Source organism: Hemibagrus wyckioides, linkage group LG09, assembly GCF_019097595.1.
Source record: "Hemibagrus wyckioides isolate EC202008001 linkage group LG09, SWU_Hwy_1.0, whole genome shotgun sequence".
NCBI classification, from domain to species: domain Eukaryota; kingdom Metazoa; phylum Chordata; class Actinopteri; order Siluriformes; family Bagridae; genus Hemibagrus; species Hemibagrus wyckioides.
The window spans coordinates 14,646,555-14,668,407 of NC_080718.1; the positions used below are offsets into that span (position 1 = coordinate 14,646,555).

Genomic DNA, 21,853 nt, shown 5'->3' on the forward strand with positions numbered 1-21,853 from the left:
ACAAAATAACAAATTCAAAAACACAATAACAAATAGAAAACACAATAACAAATGAGAAAACACAATAACAAATTCAAAAACACAATAACAAATGAGAAAACACAATAACAAATAGAAAACACAATAACAAATCAGAAAACAAAACAGTAAATCAGAAAACACAATAATAAATCAGAAAATAAAACAGTAAATTAAAAAACACAATACTAAATCAGAAAACAAAACAATAAATTAAAAAACACAATACTAAATCAGAAAACAAAACAATAAATTAAAAACACAATACTAAATCAGAAAACAAAACAATAAATTAAAAAACACAATACTAAATCAGAAAACAAAGTAACAAATCCCAAACAATAAATAAATAAATAAATGAATAAATAAATAACAAAAGAATTCCATTCGCAAACTATACCTACCTTTTCTGGATTGTCTGAATTGTCGTTTCAGTTTTGTTATTTTGCTTTAGGTTTTGTTATTTTGTTTTCAGATTTGTTCTTTTGTTTTGTACTTCTCGGCAATTGTAAGCTGCTGTTATGGAAAATTAATTAATCAACACCTTCTGGCCAATCAGATGCAAGACTTCACAGCATCCACACAGGACTGAGCCACGGCATAGCAAATATCCACAAATATAAATACGTTAACTCTGTATGGCCAAATGTAAAGTAATATGTGCAAAGTAACATTCTATATCATTCAACAATGTGTTAAAATAAGCCTTAGTTCTTTAACCAGGGTGCTAAATTGTTTTGTGATATTATAGATTGAATAAATATGAATAAATGTTAGCTTGCAATTGATTTTACTAAGCAAATTCGTATTTGATGACCTTTATCTACTCATACACACTTTCACCTCATTTTAATCTCCCACATTCCCCATGATTGTGTAACAGATATATTTTGCCTTGGATTAATTTACGAAATTTGTGCAAAACAACCAAATTCACCCAACTCGAGATAGGTTTAAAAGTCCTCCAGTTCCAGGCAAAGCGGCGGAGCACCAACCCCAGGCACAGGGACTGCTACTCAGGGGACTTTTATTTAGACATAATTTACCCATCATTCCGAGGACTGCTCCTTTCAACTCTCAGCCGGTTACTTATTTGTTTCTTCACCTGTATTCGGGTGGAAAGCCCATCAAATGCCGTATGATTGGTTTGCAGTTCATTGTCATGACCAATCAAAAGCTGAATGTGTTTCCTGCGTGAGCTACTGACTAATCATAGCGCAGTGGGCGGGATTTTCTTCAATACGGCTAGGAAAAAAAAACGAGGGTCGTAATCCGCACAGATACTTCGTGGCGCTTGGGGAAGAGCTGCTGTTTGTGTTAGCAGCGTGATACAAGGTACCGGGAGCAGTCAGGGAGCAAACAGCATGGCTTTAAACCTCACCGTCAATCCCAGCAACCTTCCGCTAGGTAAGACAAACAACACCAAGGTTTAAATGACTTCTCTGTGTCAAAAAACGCGGGTCTTGGTTTAATTGTAATATGTTGTGATTGCTGCACGCGCTGCAAGTGCTGTCGTGGCACAGTCAGTACGCTAGCTAAACACATGGTGTAGAGCTATAAATATTCATATCACAGCTCCTCCAAACAGTTTCACATATATAAAATATTAAAAATAAAGAATCGTTAATTATTGGTTATGTCTTTGTGGCGTGGAAATGCTTCAGTGCATGAGCAAAGAGCTCCTTAGCTAATGTTAAATGTTGCTTTCTGTTTCTGTTCAGTGATGACTGCCTCCATTTTAAACTAGATCTGTAGCGCGAGAGAAAGAGAGATTGTTTGTAACCCGGAGAAATGGAGTGCGGTCTGTTTTTGTTAGAAGTGTATTTTTTTTAACATGCACTCAGAGTTAGCTGTGTCTTCTGAGCACACTGTGTGCTACAGTGGTTCAGATACACTAACCTGCAGTGCTGCCACCGTCTGTTTAGAGTCGGTATTACAGGCTGATGCAATCCAAACGAAACGAGTCGCTTCTTATTTTTTAAAGTGCAGAAGATGTCAGCTGACAAACCAAAGTTACAGACTGCAGACTTTTATCACATGACATTTTCTCCTCAGGCTTCCAGGGTTTAGGTGATTAAGACAGGACACACATAACACTGCACTATAATAACACTGCTCCAACACACTCCAACACTGCACTATAATAACACTGCTCCAACACACTCCAACACTGCACTATAATAACACTGCACTATAATAACACTGCACCAACACACTCCAACACTGCACTATAATAACACTGCTCCAACACACTCCAACACTGCACTATAATAACACTGCTCCAACACACTCCAACACTGCACTATAATAACACTGCTCCAACACACTCCAACACTGCACTATAATAACACTGCTCCAACACTGCACCAACACACTCCAACACTGCACTATAATAACACTGCACTATAATAACACTGCACCAACACACTCCAACACTGCACTATAATAACACTGCACTATAATAACACTGCACTATAATAACACTGCACCAACACACTCCAACACTGCACTATAATAACACTGCACTATAATAACACTGCACTATAATAACACTGCACTATAATAACACTGCACTATAATAACACTGCACTATAATAACACTGCACCAACACACTCCAACACTGCACTATAATAACACTGCACTATAATAACACTGCACCAACACACTCCAACACTGCACTATAATAACACTGCACTATAATAACACTGCTCCAACACACTCCAACACTGCACTATAATAACACTGCACTATAATAACACTGCACTATAATAACACTGCACTATAATAACACTGCACCAACACACTCCAACACTGCACTATAATAACACTGCACTATAATAACACTGCTCCAACACACTCCAACACTGCACTATAATAACACTGCACTATAATAACACTGCTCCAACACTGCACTATAATAACACTGCACTATAATAACACTGCTCCAACACTGCACTATAATAACACTGCTCCAACACTGCACTATAATAACACTGCTCCAACACTGCACTATAATAACACTGCTCCAACACACTCCAACACTGCACTATAATAACACTGCACTATAATAACACTGCTCCAACACACTCCAACACTGCACTATAATAACACTGCACTATAATAACACTGCTCCAACACACTCCAACACTGCACTATAATAACACTGCACTATAATAACACTGCTCCAACACTGCACTAACATAACACTGCTCCAACACTGCACTATAATAACACTGCTCCAACACACTCCAACACTGCACTATAATAACACTGCACTATAATAACACTGCTCCAACACTGCACTATAATAACACTGCTCCAACACTGCACTATAATAACACTGCTCCAACACACTCCAACACTGCACTATAATAACACTGCTCCAACACACTCCAACACTGCACTATAATAACACTGCTCCAACACACTCCAACACTGCACTATAATAACACTGCTCCAACACTGCACTAACATAACACTGCTCCAACACACTCCAACACTGCACTATAATAACACTGCTCCAACACTGCACTAACATAACACTGCTCCAGCACCACACCAACACACTCCAGTATTGCACTAAAATAACACTGCTCCAGAACTGCGTCAATACTGCACTAGCACGGCACTAACACACTCCAACACCACATTATCACACTGACACTGCACTAACACACTCCAAAACTGCTCCAGCACTGCACCAACACACTCCAACACCACATTGTCACACTCTTCTACACTGCACTAGCATGCTCCAACACTGTGCTAAAACAGTCCACAGTATCACGCTCTAATGCAGTGCTCTCTGCCCCTAAAGTGACAGTACATTTTGGCAGATTACCTGAGCACAGTGACTAACCAGAAACACAGACTGACAGGCAGGCTGTCGTGACAGACCAATATAAGAAATCCCTACATTGCAGAAGTGCAGCTCGGTCTCCACAAAGCTTATTGATAATACAGGCATTTAATGGAAATGTACTTGTTCATCAACAATTCTACACTCTCACCAACACTAATAAACTGCGCATCTTTTCGAATCAAAGACTAGCACTTTCAGTTTTGGCTGGCAGTAAAAATAAAATACAAAACCACCTTATAAACAGGTTACTATCACTTTACCGTAGGCTTAGTTGAGGCAGGATTGTATGCGAGCAATGTTTGATGTTATTTCACATTGATCTGATGGGGAGGAGGTTCAGCAGCTGCCTTTTTCATGACTTGCAGGCTTTGATGTTTCTATTTATGTGCACATTGCTTGTTGAGAAAACATTTTGACTTGTAGTACCACTGTGTGCCTGCAGGGGCGCTGTTAGCAGCAGAGCACGTGAAGGGCAGTGTCAGTGTCTCTGTGGAGGAAGGCAAAGACACCAAACTCCAAGTCTCTGAGTAAGTGGCCATGCTGTAGAACATAAACAGAAATATATGTGAAGAAGATTACTAGTTCTTAATAGTTTCTCTAATAAATTTTATGGGGTGGTTCTTTTAGTGTTCATGTGAGTTTTTATTTACCCCCAAAGCCATGCCAGTAAGAGAGAATGGCTACTGTATATTGCCCCTGACTGGCCATGTACCCAGTGTTCCCATTACAGAGATCCACCCCAGCCCTGATACTAAGCGGTTACTGATAATGAATTAATAAATACTAATGATATGTTTATTCTGAAACCCCACACAATGTTCTGACATTTGTCTTTTTTATTTATTTATATATTTATCTATTTATTTTTTTTTAGCCAGGTGCAGTTCAATGATGTGAACTCCATTACACGTTACCTTGCACGTGTAGCACCAAGTCTGGGTCTGTATGGCTCTAACATGCTGGAACAAACTGAGGTGAGAGAATGTGGTGGTTCTTTGTTTCCTACACCATACGGAAATATTGACTGGTGATGAGTCCAATTCAGCAGCACTGTTAATCAAAATGGACGGCCGTGTTAAAGACATTAAATCTTGGATGAAATCAGGCTGAAAAAAGATTTATGTTCCCATAGCATTTGATGACTAAAAACCGTGGTGTAGCCTTCAGTACTGCTGTGTCATTATTTAAAGTGTCATCTCTGAAGTTTAATGTAGATAATGCTGAGAAACTACTACATCCCACATGTAGTGATCTTCAGTCTGCTTCCTTACCAGCAGAAAAATTCTAAGCATTTAAAAGCTTATGGGATCTGTTAAATTCCATTCTGACACGTTATATTTGAAATTGTAGTTATTACATCACAAATACTTGACTTATCCCTAAAATCAGGAATAATATTCCTGAGAATATTAGGAATGCAAGCATGTTTTATGATTTTTGTAGTATTGTCATGTTAATACTATGATAATTGCTATATAAGCTGTTCTCTATGTCTCTAGGTGGACCACTGGCTAGAGTTCAGCGCCCGGAGCCTGGGTGGACGGTCGGACCTGGCACCTGCTCTTGCAGAATTGGATGCAGCACTGTCACTGCGCACCTTCCTGGTGGGCCACACCCTGACACTGGCTGATCTCTGTGTGTGGGCAGCTCTCAAAGGTGAGGGTCATTATGTCATTAACGTGAACCTGGCTTCGTCCGAACATCTTACTTGTCTTAGTAACAGAAAAGTCTGCGTGGTTACCATTCTTATCAAGCCATCATGATATATCAAAGTGTGTATTTCTTGTGTGTCTGTAGGAAGTCTGGAGTGGGCGGCAGTGCAGGCTAAACCAAGCTCCTTTCCTCATGTTTGCCGCTGGTTCTCTTTCCTGAGCTCTCAGGTGCCCTTTAGTGAGGTCGGCACCAAGTGGGCCAGCAAGCTCTCAAGCAGTCAGGCTGCTGTAAGTCCCTTTTTTTGCTCTAAATGTCCTAGAACTAAGGCACAATCCACACTCGGTGCTTTTACATTACTATGAATGTTTGTCCCATTAAAGGAGCTTCTGTTTTTTGGTGGGGGGTTTTCTTCATGGAACAGGCACTAAACTCTCTATATTGAAATTACATAGAGTATGCATCGACTTTCATTATAAAGGGCTAGAGCTGAACTTTACTGTAGTAGTTTGGGGCAGGGCTACTTTCAGTTTGGTAAATGATCAAATTATAATTTGTACCTTCAAGGAAAACCTTATTATATATAGCACAAAACTAAATAATAACAAACGTTTGTGGGAAATCTATAATGAATTTCAGACAGAACTTTATTCTGTTTTTCATCCTTTTTGTTTCAGCCTGTTCCGAAAGAGAAGAAGCAGGATCTTGGGAAGTTTGTGGAGCTGCCTGGTGCCGAGATGGGAAAAGTTGTGGTGCGATTCCCCCCGGAGGCCAGTGGGTACGTTACACCAAAGCTTGCATAGAACACAGTGATTGAAACTGCTGAGCTGTGCTCCTCAGTTTTATCACCTAGTTCTAAAATGTTCCTTAATGTCACACTAACATCTGTAGGTACTTGCACATTGGCCATGCCAAGGCCGCCCTTCTCAATCAACACTACCAGGTTAACTTCAAGGGCAAGCTGATCATGCGCTTTGATGACACGAACCCTGAGAAGGAAAAGGAGGACTTTGAGAAGGTGTGTAACGTTGCTTCCTTAATCAGTTTTTACTTAGCTGCTTCTTTGTTAAGCACATCTCTCTCTCTCTCTCTCTCTCTCTCTCTCTCTCTCTCTCTAAGGATGACTTGTAAAACCTTTAAGATTCTTTATGCAGATTCAGTGGTAAGATGCTGCTTTTTACTACAGGTGATCTTGGAGGATGTGGCCATGCTGCAGATTAAGCCGGATCAGTTCACCTTCACAAGCGACCACTTCCCCACCACCGAACGTCTGGCTGAACAGCTAATTCGGGAAGACAAGGCTTACATTGACGACACACCCCCTGACACCATGAAGCAGGAGAGGGAGCAGAGGATTGAGTCACACAACCGCAAAAACTGTGAGTTCCTGCTACTACCAAACTAAAGCTGGGATTTGAAGACAATAAATAAAATAAATGTAATATTTTCATTCTTTTCTGTTTCTATTCCTTCCTGTAGCTATGGAGAAGAATTTGCAGATGTGGGAGGAGATGAAGGCAGGCACAGAGTATGGTCAGACCTGCTGTATGAGAGCTAAGATTGATATGAACTCCAACAATGGCTGCTTGCGTGACCCTACACTGTACCGCTGCAAAATTGCCTCCCATCCCCGCACTGGCAACACATATAAGTACGTACACACATATGCACAGCTTTGATGTCTTTATACAGGGATGTCATAATGTATGTATGACAGGACCTGTGTGTGTGGGCTGGTGTTAAAGGCCACGACTGCACACAGGAGTAACTCTGGTTTCTGTGGCACCTCTCGCTCTGTAAACTTCTGGAGAAAAAAGAAAGTTACATTGCAAATATTAATGTATAAAGTAATATGTTAACGTTAGCTTGCTCACTAGCCAGTCTCACAATTATCAAAAGAATAAATAAATCCTGGAATAACTTTTACCCTGGCCACATCAGCTGCTGTTTAGAGACACGAGATATAATGGGGCTGTCAAGCAACTAGCCAATCTCTGTAATCTTTCATTTTTTTCCTCACATGCGATCGAGCTTATCTTCATGCACTGATATTCTCCTGGCAGGATGCTGCCCCTGAGTTTTTCAAGGTTTTTCTTTTAGGCTTCTCTTTACAAAGTGAAATGAGCAAACGTGCTTTGTTTTCTTTAAATTCAGAGCCTTTAATCAAAGCCGAATAGCTGCCTCCTGTTTAGGAGTCGGGTGGAAGCAGGTCTTTTGAGGTGTGCATATTTGGCTCTAGCGGGAAGTTTGTGGTCAAAACACAGCAGCTTGAAGGAAATCTTTGTTGGTTGATGCTGTGATGAACACAAATAATTCAGTTGAAATAGCTGGAAGTGACCAAGGTCTTTGAGGTCTTGCTCAAAGCCTTCAGTAAAACTGAGTCCATCAGATTTTAAGATTCATGCTGTTACACCATGCATTATTGAATCATAGTTTTAATACACTACACTGTGAACTGGCTAGTAAAGACAAATTGTGCATTTAAATGTAATTGCAACCATCAATTTTTTAAGGTCTGAGAAAATACTGTGCCGCTCAATAACAGATATATCAATGTATTGAAATATCTAATTATACCTTTAACTGGAAATTGGATGTTTCACATCTTTTAGTTGCAAGTATTATCATACAGATACAAAGATAAATGTTGATTTAAAATGTGTATGTAAGCATTGTGGATTAATGGTTTGATTGGGTCCTAAATTTGACTTGTGTTAAGATGTCTCTTGCTCTTTTGCTCTAGGGTGTACCCCACGTATGACTTTGCCTGCCCCATCGTAGACAGCATTGAGGGTGTGACCCATGCTCTTCGTACCACAGAGTACCACGACCGTGATGAGCAGTACTACTGGGTAATCGAAGCCCTGCGGCTGCGCAAGCCCTACATCTGGGAGTATGCTCGGCTCAATCTCAACAACACTGTGCTCTCTAAGAGGAAACTCACCTGGTTTGTGGATCAGGGCTATGTAGATGGATGGTGAGTTGTTCCACAGAACTTTGTCAGAAATGTCAAACCTTGTATAATAAAGGCTCATGACTGAAGTGTGTGTGTATGAGCTGGCTACACACTGAATGAAGTTTTACCTTGTAATACAGATTATGCTGCTTGTCTTTCCCCCCAGGGATGACCCACGATTCCCTACGGTCAGAGGAGTCCTCCGCAGGGGAATGACCGTTGAAGGGCTCAAGCAATTCATTGCTGCCCAGGTATGCGACATTTTATGCATCTATGCGTTATTAGCATGTCTGTGCCTTTTGCCTTTTATTTCCCTTACGCTTCCTGTTCTCACACAGGGCGGATCCAGGTCTGTGGTCAACATGGAGTGGGACAAGATCTGGGCATTTAACAAAAAGGTAAAGACCTACAGCCTTATGTTGCGCTAAATTCAACAGCATCTTTGGTCAGTCGTGTCACACTTTTCAGTAAGCATGCTGATGTAGGACATGATTTGCAAAAGTGCTTCCAAATGACCGCAGGAAGCACTGTGAAGTCAGCATTTTTTGCTGGAAGCTTGATGCAGAGACTCAGACATCTGACAGTAGCCTGAGAACTGATTACGAACATTGGGCTCTGATATAATGTTCTATTTATTCTTAGTAAAAGATTCTTTCATTCTTTGTTTTCATTTTATGCTGCTTGCTTAATCTACGTTTGGATGCCTTTTGTACTTTAAGAGGGCCCTGTATTCCTTAAGTGTTGTGTGTCCTCATTCCCAGCCTTGTGTGAGTTTTGTTCTAACATCTATCCTCGCCTTCTTTCCTTCATGCTTTCTTTTTTTAATTTGCAATTTGTTATATCTAGAGCCCTCACCCACCCCTCTTATTTTCTTGTAATTGTGTTTTGGCAGCTGCTTCTTTCAAACCGTATCTCTTAATTATGTTATGAAGATGCCATATCGGCAATGCAGCCTGTCTCATCCAAACCCATGGAGATCATTACCTGTCATTTGAACAGTAAATAATCAGCATATTATGCGTAGTGTTTTGCATTTTGCACCATCTGTATCATATTTCTCAACCTAAAGTGTGCCACTGGCTCAAACTGTCTGCTCTTTCAGAACCTGTAACATGCTATAAACAACACTGTATTCTGGTTGCAGTCAGGGAGGCATTTCTTGGCACTTTATCGCTTTTCTTCGGGTGCAGCGTTTTTGTTTGTGACATGCATTTTGTTTGTGTAGAAGGATAGCCTTGTACTTGGTCTTTGACTTTGATCTGACTGCAACTTTCAGTCCCATGCTATAAAGACTGGAGGAGGCACAGGTGGAGATTAGTCACACATCCTTCAGTTGTTACTGAATGATAGGAGCAAGGAGAAAGCGCCTCAAAACATTTCCCATTCTGTCTGACCTGAACTGTCTGACCTCTTGAACTCTGTCCTGTGTTCTGCATTAAAATGCATCTCACTCTTCTGTTTCCAAGCTGCCAGTTAGCTGTAAAAAGGTACTCCTCCTCCTTGTCCTTGTCTGCTTTCTCCTCTTGTTTTCCCTTTCTCACTTCTGTGTCCTTTCTATTCAATATTTATAGTTCCTCTCATTCTCTCTTTCCAACCCCAAGGCCATCTGTCACAGAAGGCAAAAGTGTAATTTTGGCAAGAACACATGTCTATTGTGCATATTTTTTGTTAAGTGAGCAAACATTATAAAGTTTTTGGAGCTAATGCAGCTTATCCATGTGCTAAAACAGTTTTCTGTGATGGGACCTGACTCCTCCTGGCTTTCCCACTGTGTATTTGCTTTTCTTTATGACTCCCCTCCCTTCATACAGCTTCTGGCAGATTTCATGCACCATAGTTTTCCATGTCATAACTCCTAGTTGCCTTCAGTTTGACACTGTTGTTTTTGCAACTTAGTATTTTCAACCTAAATCATTTTGCTTCATGCAGTGGTTTTGTAGTCACACATTATACAATGTGCTTAATATGAGTTGCTGGTATAACCTTGGAAAATTCGAACCATTTTAATCTTCTCCTTTTGGATGTAACAAATATTTCAGCTTTCGTTGCACTCCATCTGTCTCTCCTCCATCATCTGTTTCTTTTTGTTACTGATTTGGGCTCTTGCAATGGCAGAATGTTTTTTTTTTTTTTTTTTTGTTTTTACCCTGTCTGTCATCATTTATCAGTGTCTCATGGATTTTCTTGCTCTCTCTGCTGTAGGTCATTGACCCCATCGCTCCCAGGTATAGTGCCTTGCTAAGCTCACAAGTCATTCCTATCTCCATTTCTGATGCCAAGGAAGAAATGAAGGAGGTGGCCAGACATCCCAAGGTAAATAACAATTGTTAAGTTTTAAGGATTATTCTAGGCATGTGGGATGTAATATTATTATCCCTATCATATTACATTGTCATGTAATGTATTTCTGAGAAAATGGGTATGACTAGTATGACTATTTATATATTTACTTCATCAGAAACAGGGAAGGAAAGGCCTACTTAAGCAGGCCTACAACAAAGTGTCTAATTGAGCAATGTACAAAAAATATTAATGATAATACTAATTATAAGGTGATTATATATGCTGCTTTGTTTTGTTTTCCTTTTGCCCATCACTCTCCCGCACGCTCTCCCATTCGACTCTGAACAGCATCAACAGAAAAAATATCAGCCACATGAACATTAGACAACCGATTTGTAAAAGGGTTGGATCAACATATGCTGGGTTTTTTTTGTATTTTTTCCATTTATTTCATTCTGAAATCCAGACTCTGAGTTTTGAATGCTGCAGTTCTGACTGTACAGCGGATAACGTTATACTCTTTTCTCCCCTACTCTTCTTAAACAAGAAATACACCTTCTCCTGTCTGTTATAGCAGTTCATGTTAAATCGTTAACCTCAATCAGTTTAAATGGAATCAGTTCAGAGATAAAATCATGATTAAATTAGTTTTATCTCAAATTGGACTACAGAGTGTGGTTTGATCTGGTTGAACAATGAGAAATTAAGTTTCCTGTCTTTTTCCTATGTAGAACGCGGATGTGGGGATGAAGCAGGTATGGTATGGCCCAAAGGTGTTTGTTGAGGGAGCAGATGCTGAGACCTTCACTGAAGGGGAGACTGTTACCTTCATTAACTGGGGCAATGTCATCATCACTAAAATTCACAAGTAAGATTCTTCTGGAATCTGATAGCTAATGGACACTTAACATTTAACATGTCTCTTAAATACAAGACGGTTTTCTAATTTTTTTTCCCCTTCCCTCTGTCTCCCTCCTCCTCAGAAACAGCACTGGAGCCATCACATCTCTGGAAGGCCGTCTGAACCTGGAGAACACGGACTATAAGAAGACAACGAAGATCACTTGGTTGGCTGAAACCCCCAAAGCTCCCTTCACCCCTGCTGTGTGTGTCGCCTACCAGCACCTCATCACCAAACCCGTGCTGGGCAAAGACGACAACTTCAAGGACTACATTAACCCAAACAGCAAGGTGAGCGCTGAGGCTAGTGGAGCATGGTTAATTTCCAGACTGTAAGCAGTTTCATTTACTCCAGCAAATGCAGTGACAAAAAAGAAAGTAATATGAATCTCAGAATTTTTGCATTGGCCTAATTTGCCTGTTTGATGTGTTCTAGCATTATAAAGTCAAATTTCACTTTTTTTTTAAATATATTATAACCATTGTAATTGCCAGAGTTGTCATGGCAAGGGGAAATCAGTAAATTGTAGTAAATTTCTCAGTTCATTCTGTATTCTGATAGCTTGTCATAGCTGTAATATCTAACACTGAAATATGTCTTTAGACAGTGCTCTCCTTCACAATCTTCAAAATACCAATTTGAAGAAAAGAAATATTTTTTCGGAAAAAGTGTGATGTAACAACAGGCACTGATAATGCATCCTCCGCATGCTGTTGTAACCAAATAAAAGCCAAATAGATGTCATGTTTTAAGAAGTTTTTTAAATGAAAGTACATAGTTTATTAACAGGACTTGTGTGAATAAAGCATCACACATGCATCAATTTCTCCTGACAGAATTCATGTCTGGTCTAATACTCTGTCTTATGCTCTGATGTATTATGTAGAAAATGCAATTCAGGGTTTTGGCAGATAACAGATTGCATTGTGGATAAGTAAATGCAGATGCGAGGATTATGCTGACATGAAGTCTTGTCTGTGTTTTAAAGACCGAAGAGATCATGATTGGAGACCCATGCTTGAAGGACTTGAAGAAGGGTGACATCATCCAGCTGCAGAGGAGGGGCTTCTATATCTGTGATCAGCCCTATGAACCAGTCAGGTTAATATAGTTCACTGCTCATTAATAACACCTTAGCATGTTTTAGTAATTCTGTCTGGCTAATGAAGCTGCTGACTTATGACTGATTATAACAACTGTTACAATAAATCATAAACCAGAACCTTTATCACCAACTGTTATAGTTTTATTTTTGTAACAAACTAATACTGTAGTTTGAAGATTTAGACCTTACTGAACTATAAATTTGATCTATTTGTCCAGTCCTCACAGCTGTAAGGAGAGCCCCTGTGTCCTGCTGTATATTCCAGACGGCCACACAAAGGAGATGCCAACATCTGGCTCTAGGGACAAAAGTAAGAGTCAGCCAACTGCCAAGCCTGTGAGTGTAATATTTTCCATTATATCCTGGGAATATTCTTCCTTTCATCTGTTGTTTTATGGTTCTGTTCATATGTTCATATGTATTTGTCCTTAGGCAAGTGCTGAGCCTGAAGTGTCTGCAACCCCTACAGCCAAAAGCCCAAGCATATCTTCATCCTGCCCTTACACACGTGTAACTGAGCAAGGCGAAGTGGTGCGAAAACTGAAGGCTGAGAAAGCACCCAAGGTGTGCCTCTGTCGGAGTTATTAGTTACTTTGAATAACCCAACTATTCTCTTTTTGTATTAATGCATTCTCTTTTTTTAATATTCTACTTTGTCTTTTACAGGACAAAATAGATGCAGCAGTTAAAGAGCTTTTGGCTCTGAAAGCTGAGTTTAAGCAACTGACAGGGCAAGATTACAAACCAGGCATGACTCCTCCCTCTGCAGCACCAACGCAGCCAGCTCCTACATCTAGCTTCGCCCCTACTGATCTCTGTGCACAAGTGGCAGCACAGGGAGAGGTGGTCAGGAAACTCAAAACAGAGAAAGCAGCAAAGGTGAACTGATGTAACAACTTGTACAATAGTATTCAATTCATCTGGTCATTAAAAAAACCTACTGTGCCATTGATACAGTAAAATGGACAGAAGGTCTTGACTGATGAGCATTTTATGTACTATTTGTGACAAAACTGAAGTGCCTGTGGTGCAACCAAAAATCAAGTTAAGTACTCTCAACATGTGCTTTAGGAGCAGTTATATATCCTGACTTATGATTTAACTGGAGTTCCAATGGTGCCACAGGCTGCATGGTATTACGGCCTAAAATGTGGCTGCTTCTGCCAAGAGATACAGACTTGGCCATAGAGTTGACAAGATGAGGACAGAAAAATGCTTCCATATAAACACAGAAATGATTAAAGAAACTTAAGGTCAGTGTTTGTAATGACCATGATATTTACTAGTTACTTCAAAACCTGTGGTCTTGAAAAGGAGTCCACATGTACAGACCTAATATGCCTAGAATCACATTAAATATTTGGTGTTTAGCTGTGGATACAATCCTTCTGCAAGTATCTCTAACAGGATGAGACTCAATGCTAGGCATCATAAAACATTAAATATGCTTAAATTATTCAAACATGCTTAAATAAAACATTACATAATAAAACTGTCCCTGGATGAGCTCAAAATATCACTTACTGCATAAGATTCCATAAATGACAGGTTTCTATATTTTTATATAGAACACACACAATTTTACTACTCGATCTGTATCTCTTTCCCAATTTGCAACCAAGAGAAAATGACAGGAATCAGTTTGTAGTGAAATGATTTCTGTGAATGTGGCTTATATTGCATGATTCTTGGGTCTGCTTTCACTTAGCAACCACTTAGGTTTTATTAAATTGAGAATCAAATTGACTTTCTTTATGTCCATCCTGCATGCTTTTCTCCCTAGGAGCAAATTGATGCTGCTGTTAAGCAGCTGCTGTCTCTAAAAGGAGAGTATAAGAAGGTGACTGGTCAGGACTACAAGCCAGGAGCTGCCCCTGCTCCATCAGCTCCTGCTCCATCAGCCCCTGCTCCATCAGCCCCTGCTCCATCAACCACCACGCCATCCGTGTCATCAGCACCCAAATGCCTCAATAAAGACACTGTGGACATTTACCAGCGTGTGGCAGAGCAGGGTGACCTTGTGAGGAAACTGAAAACTGAGAAAGCACCTAAGGTTTGTATTTTTGTGCCTTTTTAACAAAGATCCTCATTGATTTAGTATGTGGTTCTATCCAAAGTGACAAACAAGTCTGGATACATCTCGTATACATAGTTGAGCCACTGAAGGTTCAACTGCATCCATTAGTTTAAAATAAATTAAGATAAGTTTAAATTAAATTAAATTGAAGTTATTTTCTTATATTATTATCTTTTCACCAGCCCAAACCTATACCCGTCATGCTTGCAGATTTTTTTTGTTTGTTTGTTTTTTTTTTTTTATTCACAAGTGATGTTTCCTTCTAATCTAGGACCAGGTGGATGCTGCTGTGAAACAGCTGCTAGATCTGAAGGCTGAATATAAACAGCAAACTGGAAAAGAGTATAAACCAGGCCAGGCTCCCAGCGCTGCTCCAGCCCCTGCAAAGGCCAACCCCGCACCTCCTCCGTCCAGTGCTTCCCCTCAGGCACAGGCTCTGTATGCACAGGTCTCCCAGCAGGGGGAGCAAGTGAGAAAGCTCAAAACAGAGAAAGCCCCAAAGGTACTTCAAAGCCTTCACATTTACTCTGTGTGATTGATTTCAAAGTTTTGTCATTCATATGTAAATTCTGAAGAGACTCGGAGCCTCGAGTTGTATGCACACATATACACGTGCGCACTTTGCTGTACCTATACAATAAATAATGAAAAATTAAAATGAGAAAAGGTGCCTTAAAAAAAGAATACATTTAGGTAATTTATGCAACCAGGTTATTGTAACATTTTGTAAAAATTGGTGGTTTCTGTTTTTCTTTAACATCTTGATGGCACATACAGTGCTGTGGTTCACCAAGACAAGAGCTGGCCAGTCATTGCATCCTCATTTCACTTTCTTTGATTAGGAACAGGTCGACACTGCAGTAAAGACCCTGCTGGAGCTAAAGGGCCAGTACAAAGCTCTCACTGGGCAAGAGTACAAGCCAGTGAGTGCTGCAGCAGGAACAGGGAGCACAGGATCAGAGGACAAGAGCCGCAAGGAGCGCGAGAACACTTCTGAGAAACAAGGAGGAGGAGGCCGCAAGTCACAGAAAGGAGGAGAAAAACCTCAACAGGGTCAGGAGAGTGGGGCAGGAGGAGCAGGAGATGGTCAGGGACTGAAGAAACAAACACGGTATTTACACTGATTTTGTTGGATCCCCCATTCACTATTCTCATTCATATGTACTGCCACTTTCTTTCTTTTTACCCCATTCCTCATATTGCTGTATAATGCTGTATATTCCTGACACACTTGCACTCTTACTCTGCATCTTTACGTATATATATATATATATATATATGTATATGTATATGTTTGTATATATGTAATGTGTGTGTGTGTGTGTATATGTATGTATTCTTATATTGTTATAATGTTAAATAGGGCTGTCAATCGTTAATCACAACTTAATCGCACATTTTTATCCATTCTAAATGTACCTTAAATTAATACTTTTTTAGTTTTTAATACTCTAATCAACATGGGCATGGACAAATATTGAAATGTATGTCGTTTATTATTAGTGAAACCATATTCAACATAGAGAATGAAGACTAGACATGTTTCAAAGGTCATAGATATTTTTCTTGTTCATGTCTCTTAAACATGTGAAAAAAAGAACATAGAAAACAATTATTTCTTTCTTTGCACTGAGTGATTTACTTACACAAGCCTGTTAACATTTTCAGATCACTTCTTCTAAACATGCAAAGTGTACATTTATTACTGAAACCACCTTAAATATAGAGCATAAAGAACATAGGCATGATTTTTCAAATAACTTGTTCATGACTATTAAACACATGAAGAAAAGAACATAGAAAGAACACAGGTTCACATTACATCTCATCTCACATCTCATTACATTACATCTAGTGTTGTCTGCCTTTGGCGAGAGTCAGGAGAGCTCTCTGTATCGGCTGTATGCTTCGCCATCAAGTGATATTTTAAACTCGACGTGCTGCGGTGATAACTTAATTCACATCCACAATAAATGCAGACTTTTGTCTTGTCGACAGAACCATCAGACATCGTTTTATATATAAAGAAGACGCTTTTCTTTCTCAATTTCGGCTTGCTGCTGCATCTCCCATTTCCCAAACTACGGGCAAGGCCGAGGGTCAAACAGAAAATGCATGCTGCGTTAATTGCGCGTTAATAAAATTAGTGCCGTTAAAATGAATTTGTGTTAACGCATTAATAACGCGTTAATTTTGACAGCCCTAATGTTAAATTTTCCTCTGGGATGCTTAAAGTTATCTATCTATTAAGCTGTCATATTTCCTCTAGTCATAATTATTCACACAGTAGATCTTGTGAATGGTTGTCGATGGAGGCTTGAGAAAGTTTGGGTGGTGTTACAGTACTGCCATAACTGGTTATAACCTCCAAGACTAAATCTCGATCACTGCATTCATGTCTGATTATTCAGTTCAGATTATGCGCTATGGTCGAGGACATTTGTCAGGATTATACAATATACATAATAAATCACTATGAGAACAAGATTAGTATCAGAAAAGATTCTTCGTCTGTTCAAATGTCCATCTGGGATTATATTATTAAAAGTCATAATGGTAATATAATTGAGAAACCATCATTATATAACAGTTAGTTGTATAATGTATAACAGCCCACTGAGTAGACTGGACAAGCAGTTTTCTGAGAGTGCCTGTAGGTACTATAACCTCACTGAGAAATTCCACTCTATCACTCTGCTCGTCTGTTTGCCACAGGAAATTCCTTTTCCTAAGTTCAACACGTTTAGTACAGTAGTAAGAATAGAAAAGAGAGACGCTAGTTTTTGTATGTACACATCAATGTGAGATAGCTAACCAAATGGCTGAAATGCTGTAAAGTAAGTGTGGCTTCTTTGGGATCTATTTCCATACAAAAATTAACTAAAATCGTGGCCATTTTGTGCCTGAGTTTTTGTGTCAGTTAAGGGATAATAATTTCCCATTTAAAGAACACTGTACTTATATCTGCCTTTGAATCAAAACTGAGTGCTGATGTTTAGTATGAGTACATGATTGCAAGTATAAAATTGCTTTTATACAACAGCTCCACAAACAAGAAATTAAAGTGTATTCAGTATAATTGCACTTTTGCTTGTGCAGTATTACTTATTTATTAGGCTCACATTTCCCTCTTTATTTCCTTCTTATGCTTCAGGCTAGGACTTGAGGCAAAGAAAGAGGAAAATCTGGCTGACTGGTACTCTCAGGTACTGTGCTGCAATTTCTATTGTATGTCATGTAAAGATGCATGTTAACACGTGAAAGTAAAATGTTTCTGACATCTTCATGCTTAACTTGATACTCCAGGTGATTACCAAGGCGGAGATGATTGAGTATTATGATGTTAGTGGTTGTTACGTGCTGAGGCCGTGGGCTTATGCTATCTGGGAGAGTATCAAAGAATTCTTTGACCGGGAAATCAAGAAGCTAGGAGTGGAGAACTGTTACTTCCCCATGTTCGTATCTCAAGCAGCTCTGGAGAAGGAGAAGACTCACATCGCTGACTTTGCACCTGAGGTATGGATCTGTTTTGAAGTATCTGAAAATATAGAGAGGTGTTTTGGAGCAAAACCATTCATTCTGATGACCTCTCTGTCTAGGTTGCCTGGGTGACGAGATCAGGGAAGACTGAACTCGCAGAGCCTATTGCTGTGCGTCCCACTAGTGAGACAGGTGTGGCACACGATGGCCTTCACACAACATAAAACAGAATCATAATGAATACTTTGGTGCAAATGGGTTTTTTATTTGGCTTCTTTTTCAGTAATGTACCCTGCTTATGCCAAATGGGTCCAGTCACACAGAGATCTGCCAATAAAACTCAACCAGTGGTGTAACGTTGTGGTGAGTTTCAAATCACGATTGTTCCATTACACATAAAAGCACAAACACTTTAACACCTGCACTGCTCTCATTTAATATAAATGTCAGGAAAATCCATGTATTTTAATGTTCCTCAACCTGTGCAGTGGTGCTCTTAGTGCTCTGATCAGTAGATCACTGTTAATGGTTTGAGGTGCAAAGAGCATCTAGCAAATTGACAGCTTTTTATAGTTTACAATGCAATTCTAAACTTAAGTTTACACTTTGATCAGTTAAAAGGAAATCATGTAAAATAGCATTAGGTATTATTGTAGAAATTTAAATGGCTTTAATAGATACAACAGATCTGATGAGGTTGAGAAATGCAATGGAATTCTGTTTCTTTCTTTGTTAATGCTATAAATATTTTATATAGAGTATTTGTGTAATTTTACAATAGAAATATTAACAGTATAATAAAAATAAATTTAAATAAAGGTAAAATTTTATATAAAGTTGTACAAAACTGCATTTGTTTAATAGATTTAATAAGATAATTATTTGATGCTTGAGCTCTATATATTGGTCCACACTAAAATCGGCCTGTTTACATTCTCTTTCTGTCTCTTTTGCTTAGCGGTGGGAGTTCAAGCATCCCCAGCCTTTCCTCAGGACCAGAGAGTTCCTCTGGCAGGAGGGACACACAGCCTTCGCCACTAAGGAAGAAGCTGCAGAGGAGGTTATACATGAGTCCGTTATACTACTGCGGTTACTGCAGTAAATAAAGCCTCCTTCAGTGTGTGTATATGTGTGTGTGTGTGTTTGTGAGAACAGGTTCTACAGATTTTGGACTTGTACGCACGGGTGTATGAGGAGCTCATGGCCATCCCTGTGGTGAAAGGTAGGAAAACGGAGAAAGAGAAGTTTGCAGGAGGAGACTACACTACAACCGTAGAGGCCTTTATCTCAGCCAGTGGAAGAGCCATTCAGGTCAGTGCTCACTCTTCTGACAACATTAAGGGTACATGAAAATATTATTTAATTAAAGCCCATTCAGGTTGGTGTATAAACCCAGAGGTTAAATATATACAGCTTTGTGTTCTCTCAGGGTGCCACATCACATCACCTGGGCCAGAACTTTTCTAGGATGTTTGAGATCGTGTTTGAAGATCCCAAGAAGCCTGGTGAGAAACAGCTGGCCTATCAGAACTCATGGGGAATAACCACACGCACCATTGGAGTCCTGACCATGGTGCACGGAGACAACACAGGAATGGTGCTGCCACCCAGAGTGGCCTGTCTGCAGGTTCAAACTACTAAGATTCATTAAAGCTCATCTCAGTATTTCTGAACTTCAGATTCTGATATGTTTAATTTTATTCTTTTTTCAGGTTGTCATCATTCCCTGTGGTATCACTGTCTCTCTGCCTGAGGCTGAGAAGGAGCTCCTCTTGGCTCAATGCTCTAAGTATCTCTCCAGGCTGCAGAAAGCAGAGATCAGGGTGAAGTCTGATCTTCGTGACAACTACTCACCTGGTTGGAAGTTTAATCACTGGGAGTTGAAGGTAAATGTGTTCTGTTAAGGTGATCTTCAGCACTCAACATACTCCTGGGTTCATGTAGAAAACCTCTAAATGTTTTATTTCTTGAATTCAGGGTGTGCCAATTCGCTTGGAGGTTGGACCTAAAGATCTGAAGCAGAAACAGTGTGTGGCAGTGAGGAGAGACACAGGAGAGAAAATCATCCTTCCAGATGGGGAGCTTGAAAAGAAAATTGCACACCTACTTGAGGATATCCAGGACAACCTCTACAAACGGTACATGCTCTTGTGTACATAAACAGATAACTAATTACCAGAATACATGTCTATCATCATGCATGCCTACACTGTTGTAAATGAAGAGTAAGAAGTCCTTTCAATATTTGAATGATTTAAAAAAATAAACCATAATTTGTATATTATTTAGGGCATCTGTTGATCTCAAGTCACACATGGTAGCAGTTGACACTATGGAGCAGTTCCAGAAAGAGCTGGACCAGGGAAAGGTATGCATTTCATTTAGCTGTGACCAAATGTCTTTTATCTAAATTATGAAAAAGTACACAATGCTCACTAATGTATTTGATTAATGGTTTACAGATTGTGCAGATACCATTCTGTGGAGGCATTGAATGTGAGGACTGGATAAAAAAGACCACTGCAAAGTAAGAGACCTAATTCTAACCATGTTTACTTATTGTCCCTTCATGTGACAAAGAATATATTGTACTTTGCCTAATTAGCGCTAAAAGGACTTCTGTTTTCTGCCTATAGGGATCAGGATCTGGAGCCAGGTGCACCCTCAATGGGAGCCAAGAGTCTGTGCATCCCCTTCCAACCACTAAAGACCCTCCAGCCAGGCCAGATGTGTGTCAGTGGCAAAGAGCCAGCCCAGCACTACACACTATTCGGTCGTAGTTATTAAGAAAACCGCTCTACCTGAATCTGCCCCAAATTAGAGTCTAAAGCATCTTAGAATTGACAAATGTACTAACATGAACTTCAGCAAACCATTGTTCCTTCTTACATTAACCCCTAGTCATGATCATGCTGGAGTCATCTGCTTCTCTCTGAGTAAAGATTCTGTCTGTCCGGTAACTCTCAGGACATATTTGTGTGAGGCACAGACCATGCATATGTACTATTCTATTGTCAGATATTGAGATAGAGACCCAAGCTTAATCTCTGTCATTAGACATATAATGAAATATCAAACCTCTACATCTTTGGTTTTTGTTTCCTAATCTCTGTCATTCAGGTAATTCATTACACTTACAGCTTGTCTAAAATAAAGGGATCTTCATTTCTGTTATGTTTGTGGCCTGATTGCATTGTTTGTTTGTTTTTCTTTTATGCTTGACATGTTGACAGGGTGATTACCTGGCATTTATACATACACTATTAGGCCAAATGTTTGTGGACACCTGAGATCACACCTATATGTGGGCCTTCATGTTGCAGCAAAACTGAAACTGCACAATTGTTTAGAATGTCTTTGCTGTAGATCTAAGATTTTCCTTACTAGGAACTAAAGGGCCCAAATATGTTCTGGTGTGATGTGTCCATGATGACATGGTTTAACAGAGTTGATGCAGAAGAACTCAGCTGACCTGCAGAGTCTGTACCTCAACCCCATTAACATAAATTGGAACACCAAG

General features: G+C 39.6%; 1 protein-coding gene and 1 non-coding gene across 2 annotated transcripts; both read left to right on the top strand.

Moving 5' to 3' along the window:
* Positions 1-1,266: 1,266 nt before the first annotated feature.
* Positions 1,267-21,507, top strand: eprs1 (glutamyl-prolyl-tRNA synthetase 1). The gene is made up of 34 exons (XM_058399323.1): positions 1,267-1,425; positions 4,324-4,408; positions 4,756-4,855; positions 5,381-5,537; positions 5,679-5,821; positions 6,209-6,309; positions 6,423-6,549; positions 6,718-6,910; positions 7,011-7,182; positions 8,275-8,508; positions 8,654-8,738; positions 8,826-8,885; positions 10,690-10,800; positions 11,502-11,638; positions 11,754-11,961; positions 12,660-12,772; positions 12,995-13,112; positions 13,209-13,340; positions 13,443-13,655; positions 14,560-14,829; positions 15,125-15,355; positions 15,696-15,964; positions 18,008-18,059; positions 18,160-18,369; positions 18,453-18,525; positions 18,617-18,696; positions 19,292-19,393; positions 19,489-19,644; positions 19,763-19,960; positions 20,046-20,219; positions 20,311-20,471; positions 20,623-20,701; positions 20,796-20,860; positions 20,970-21,507. Exons 1-34 carry the CDS (start codon positions 1,383-1,385, stop codon positions 21,118-21,120), a joined length of 4,803 nt encoding a protein of 1,600 aa, XP_058255306.1. The 5' UTR covers positions 1,267-1,382; the 3' UTR covers positions 21,121-21,507.
* Positions 17,164-17,296, top strand: LOC131359972 (small nucleolar RNA SNORA47). Its single transcript, XR_009205836.1, has one exon. It is a non-coding gene; the product is annotated as a small nucleolar RNA SNORA47 (small nucleolar RNA).
* Positions 21,508-21,853: the final 346 nt, after the last annotated feature.

Excerpts from the sequence above, each read along its gene's own strand:
- eprs1 (XM_058399323.1), top strand. The coding sequence starts at position 1,383 with ATGGCTTTAAACCTCACCGTCAATCCCAGCAACCTTCCGCTAG. Across the intron at positions 10,801-11,501 it reads AGGTGGCCAGACATCCCAAG|AACGCGGATGTGGGGATGAA; the intron begins GTAAATAACAAT and ends TTTCCTATGTAG. Across the intron at positions 20,472-20,622 it reads CAGGACAACCTCTACAAACG|GGCATCTGTTGATCTCAAGT; the intron begins GTACATGCTCTT and ends TATATTATTTAG.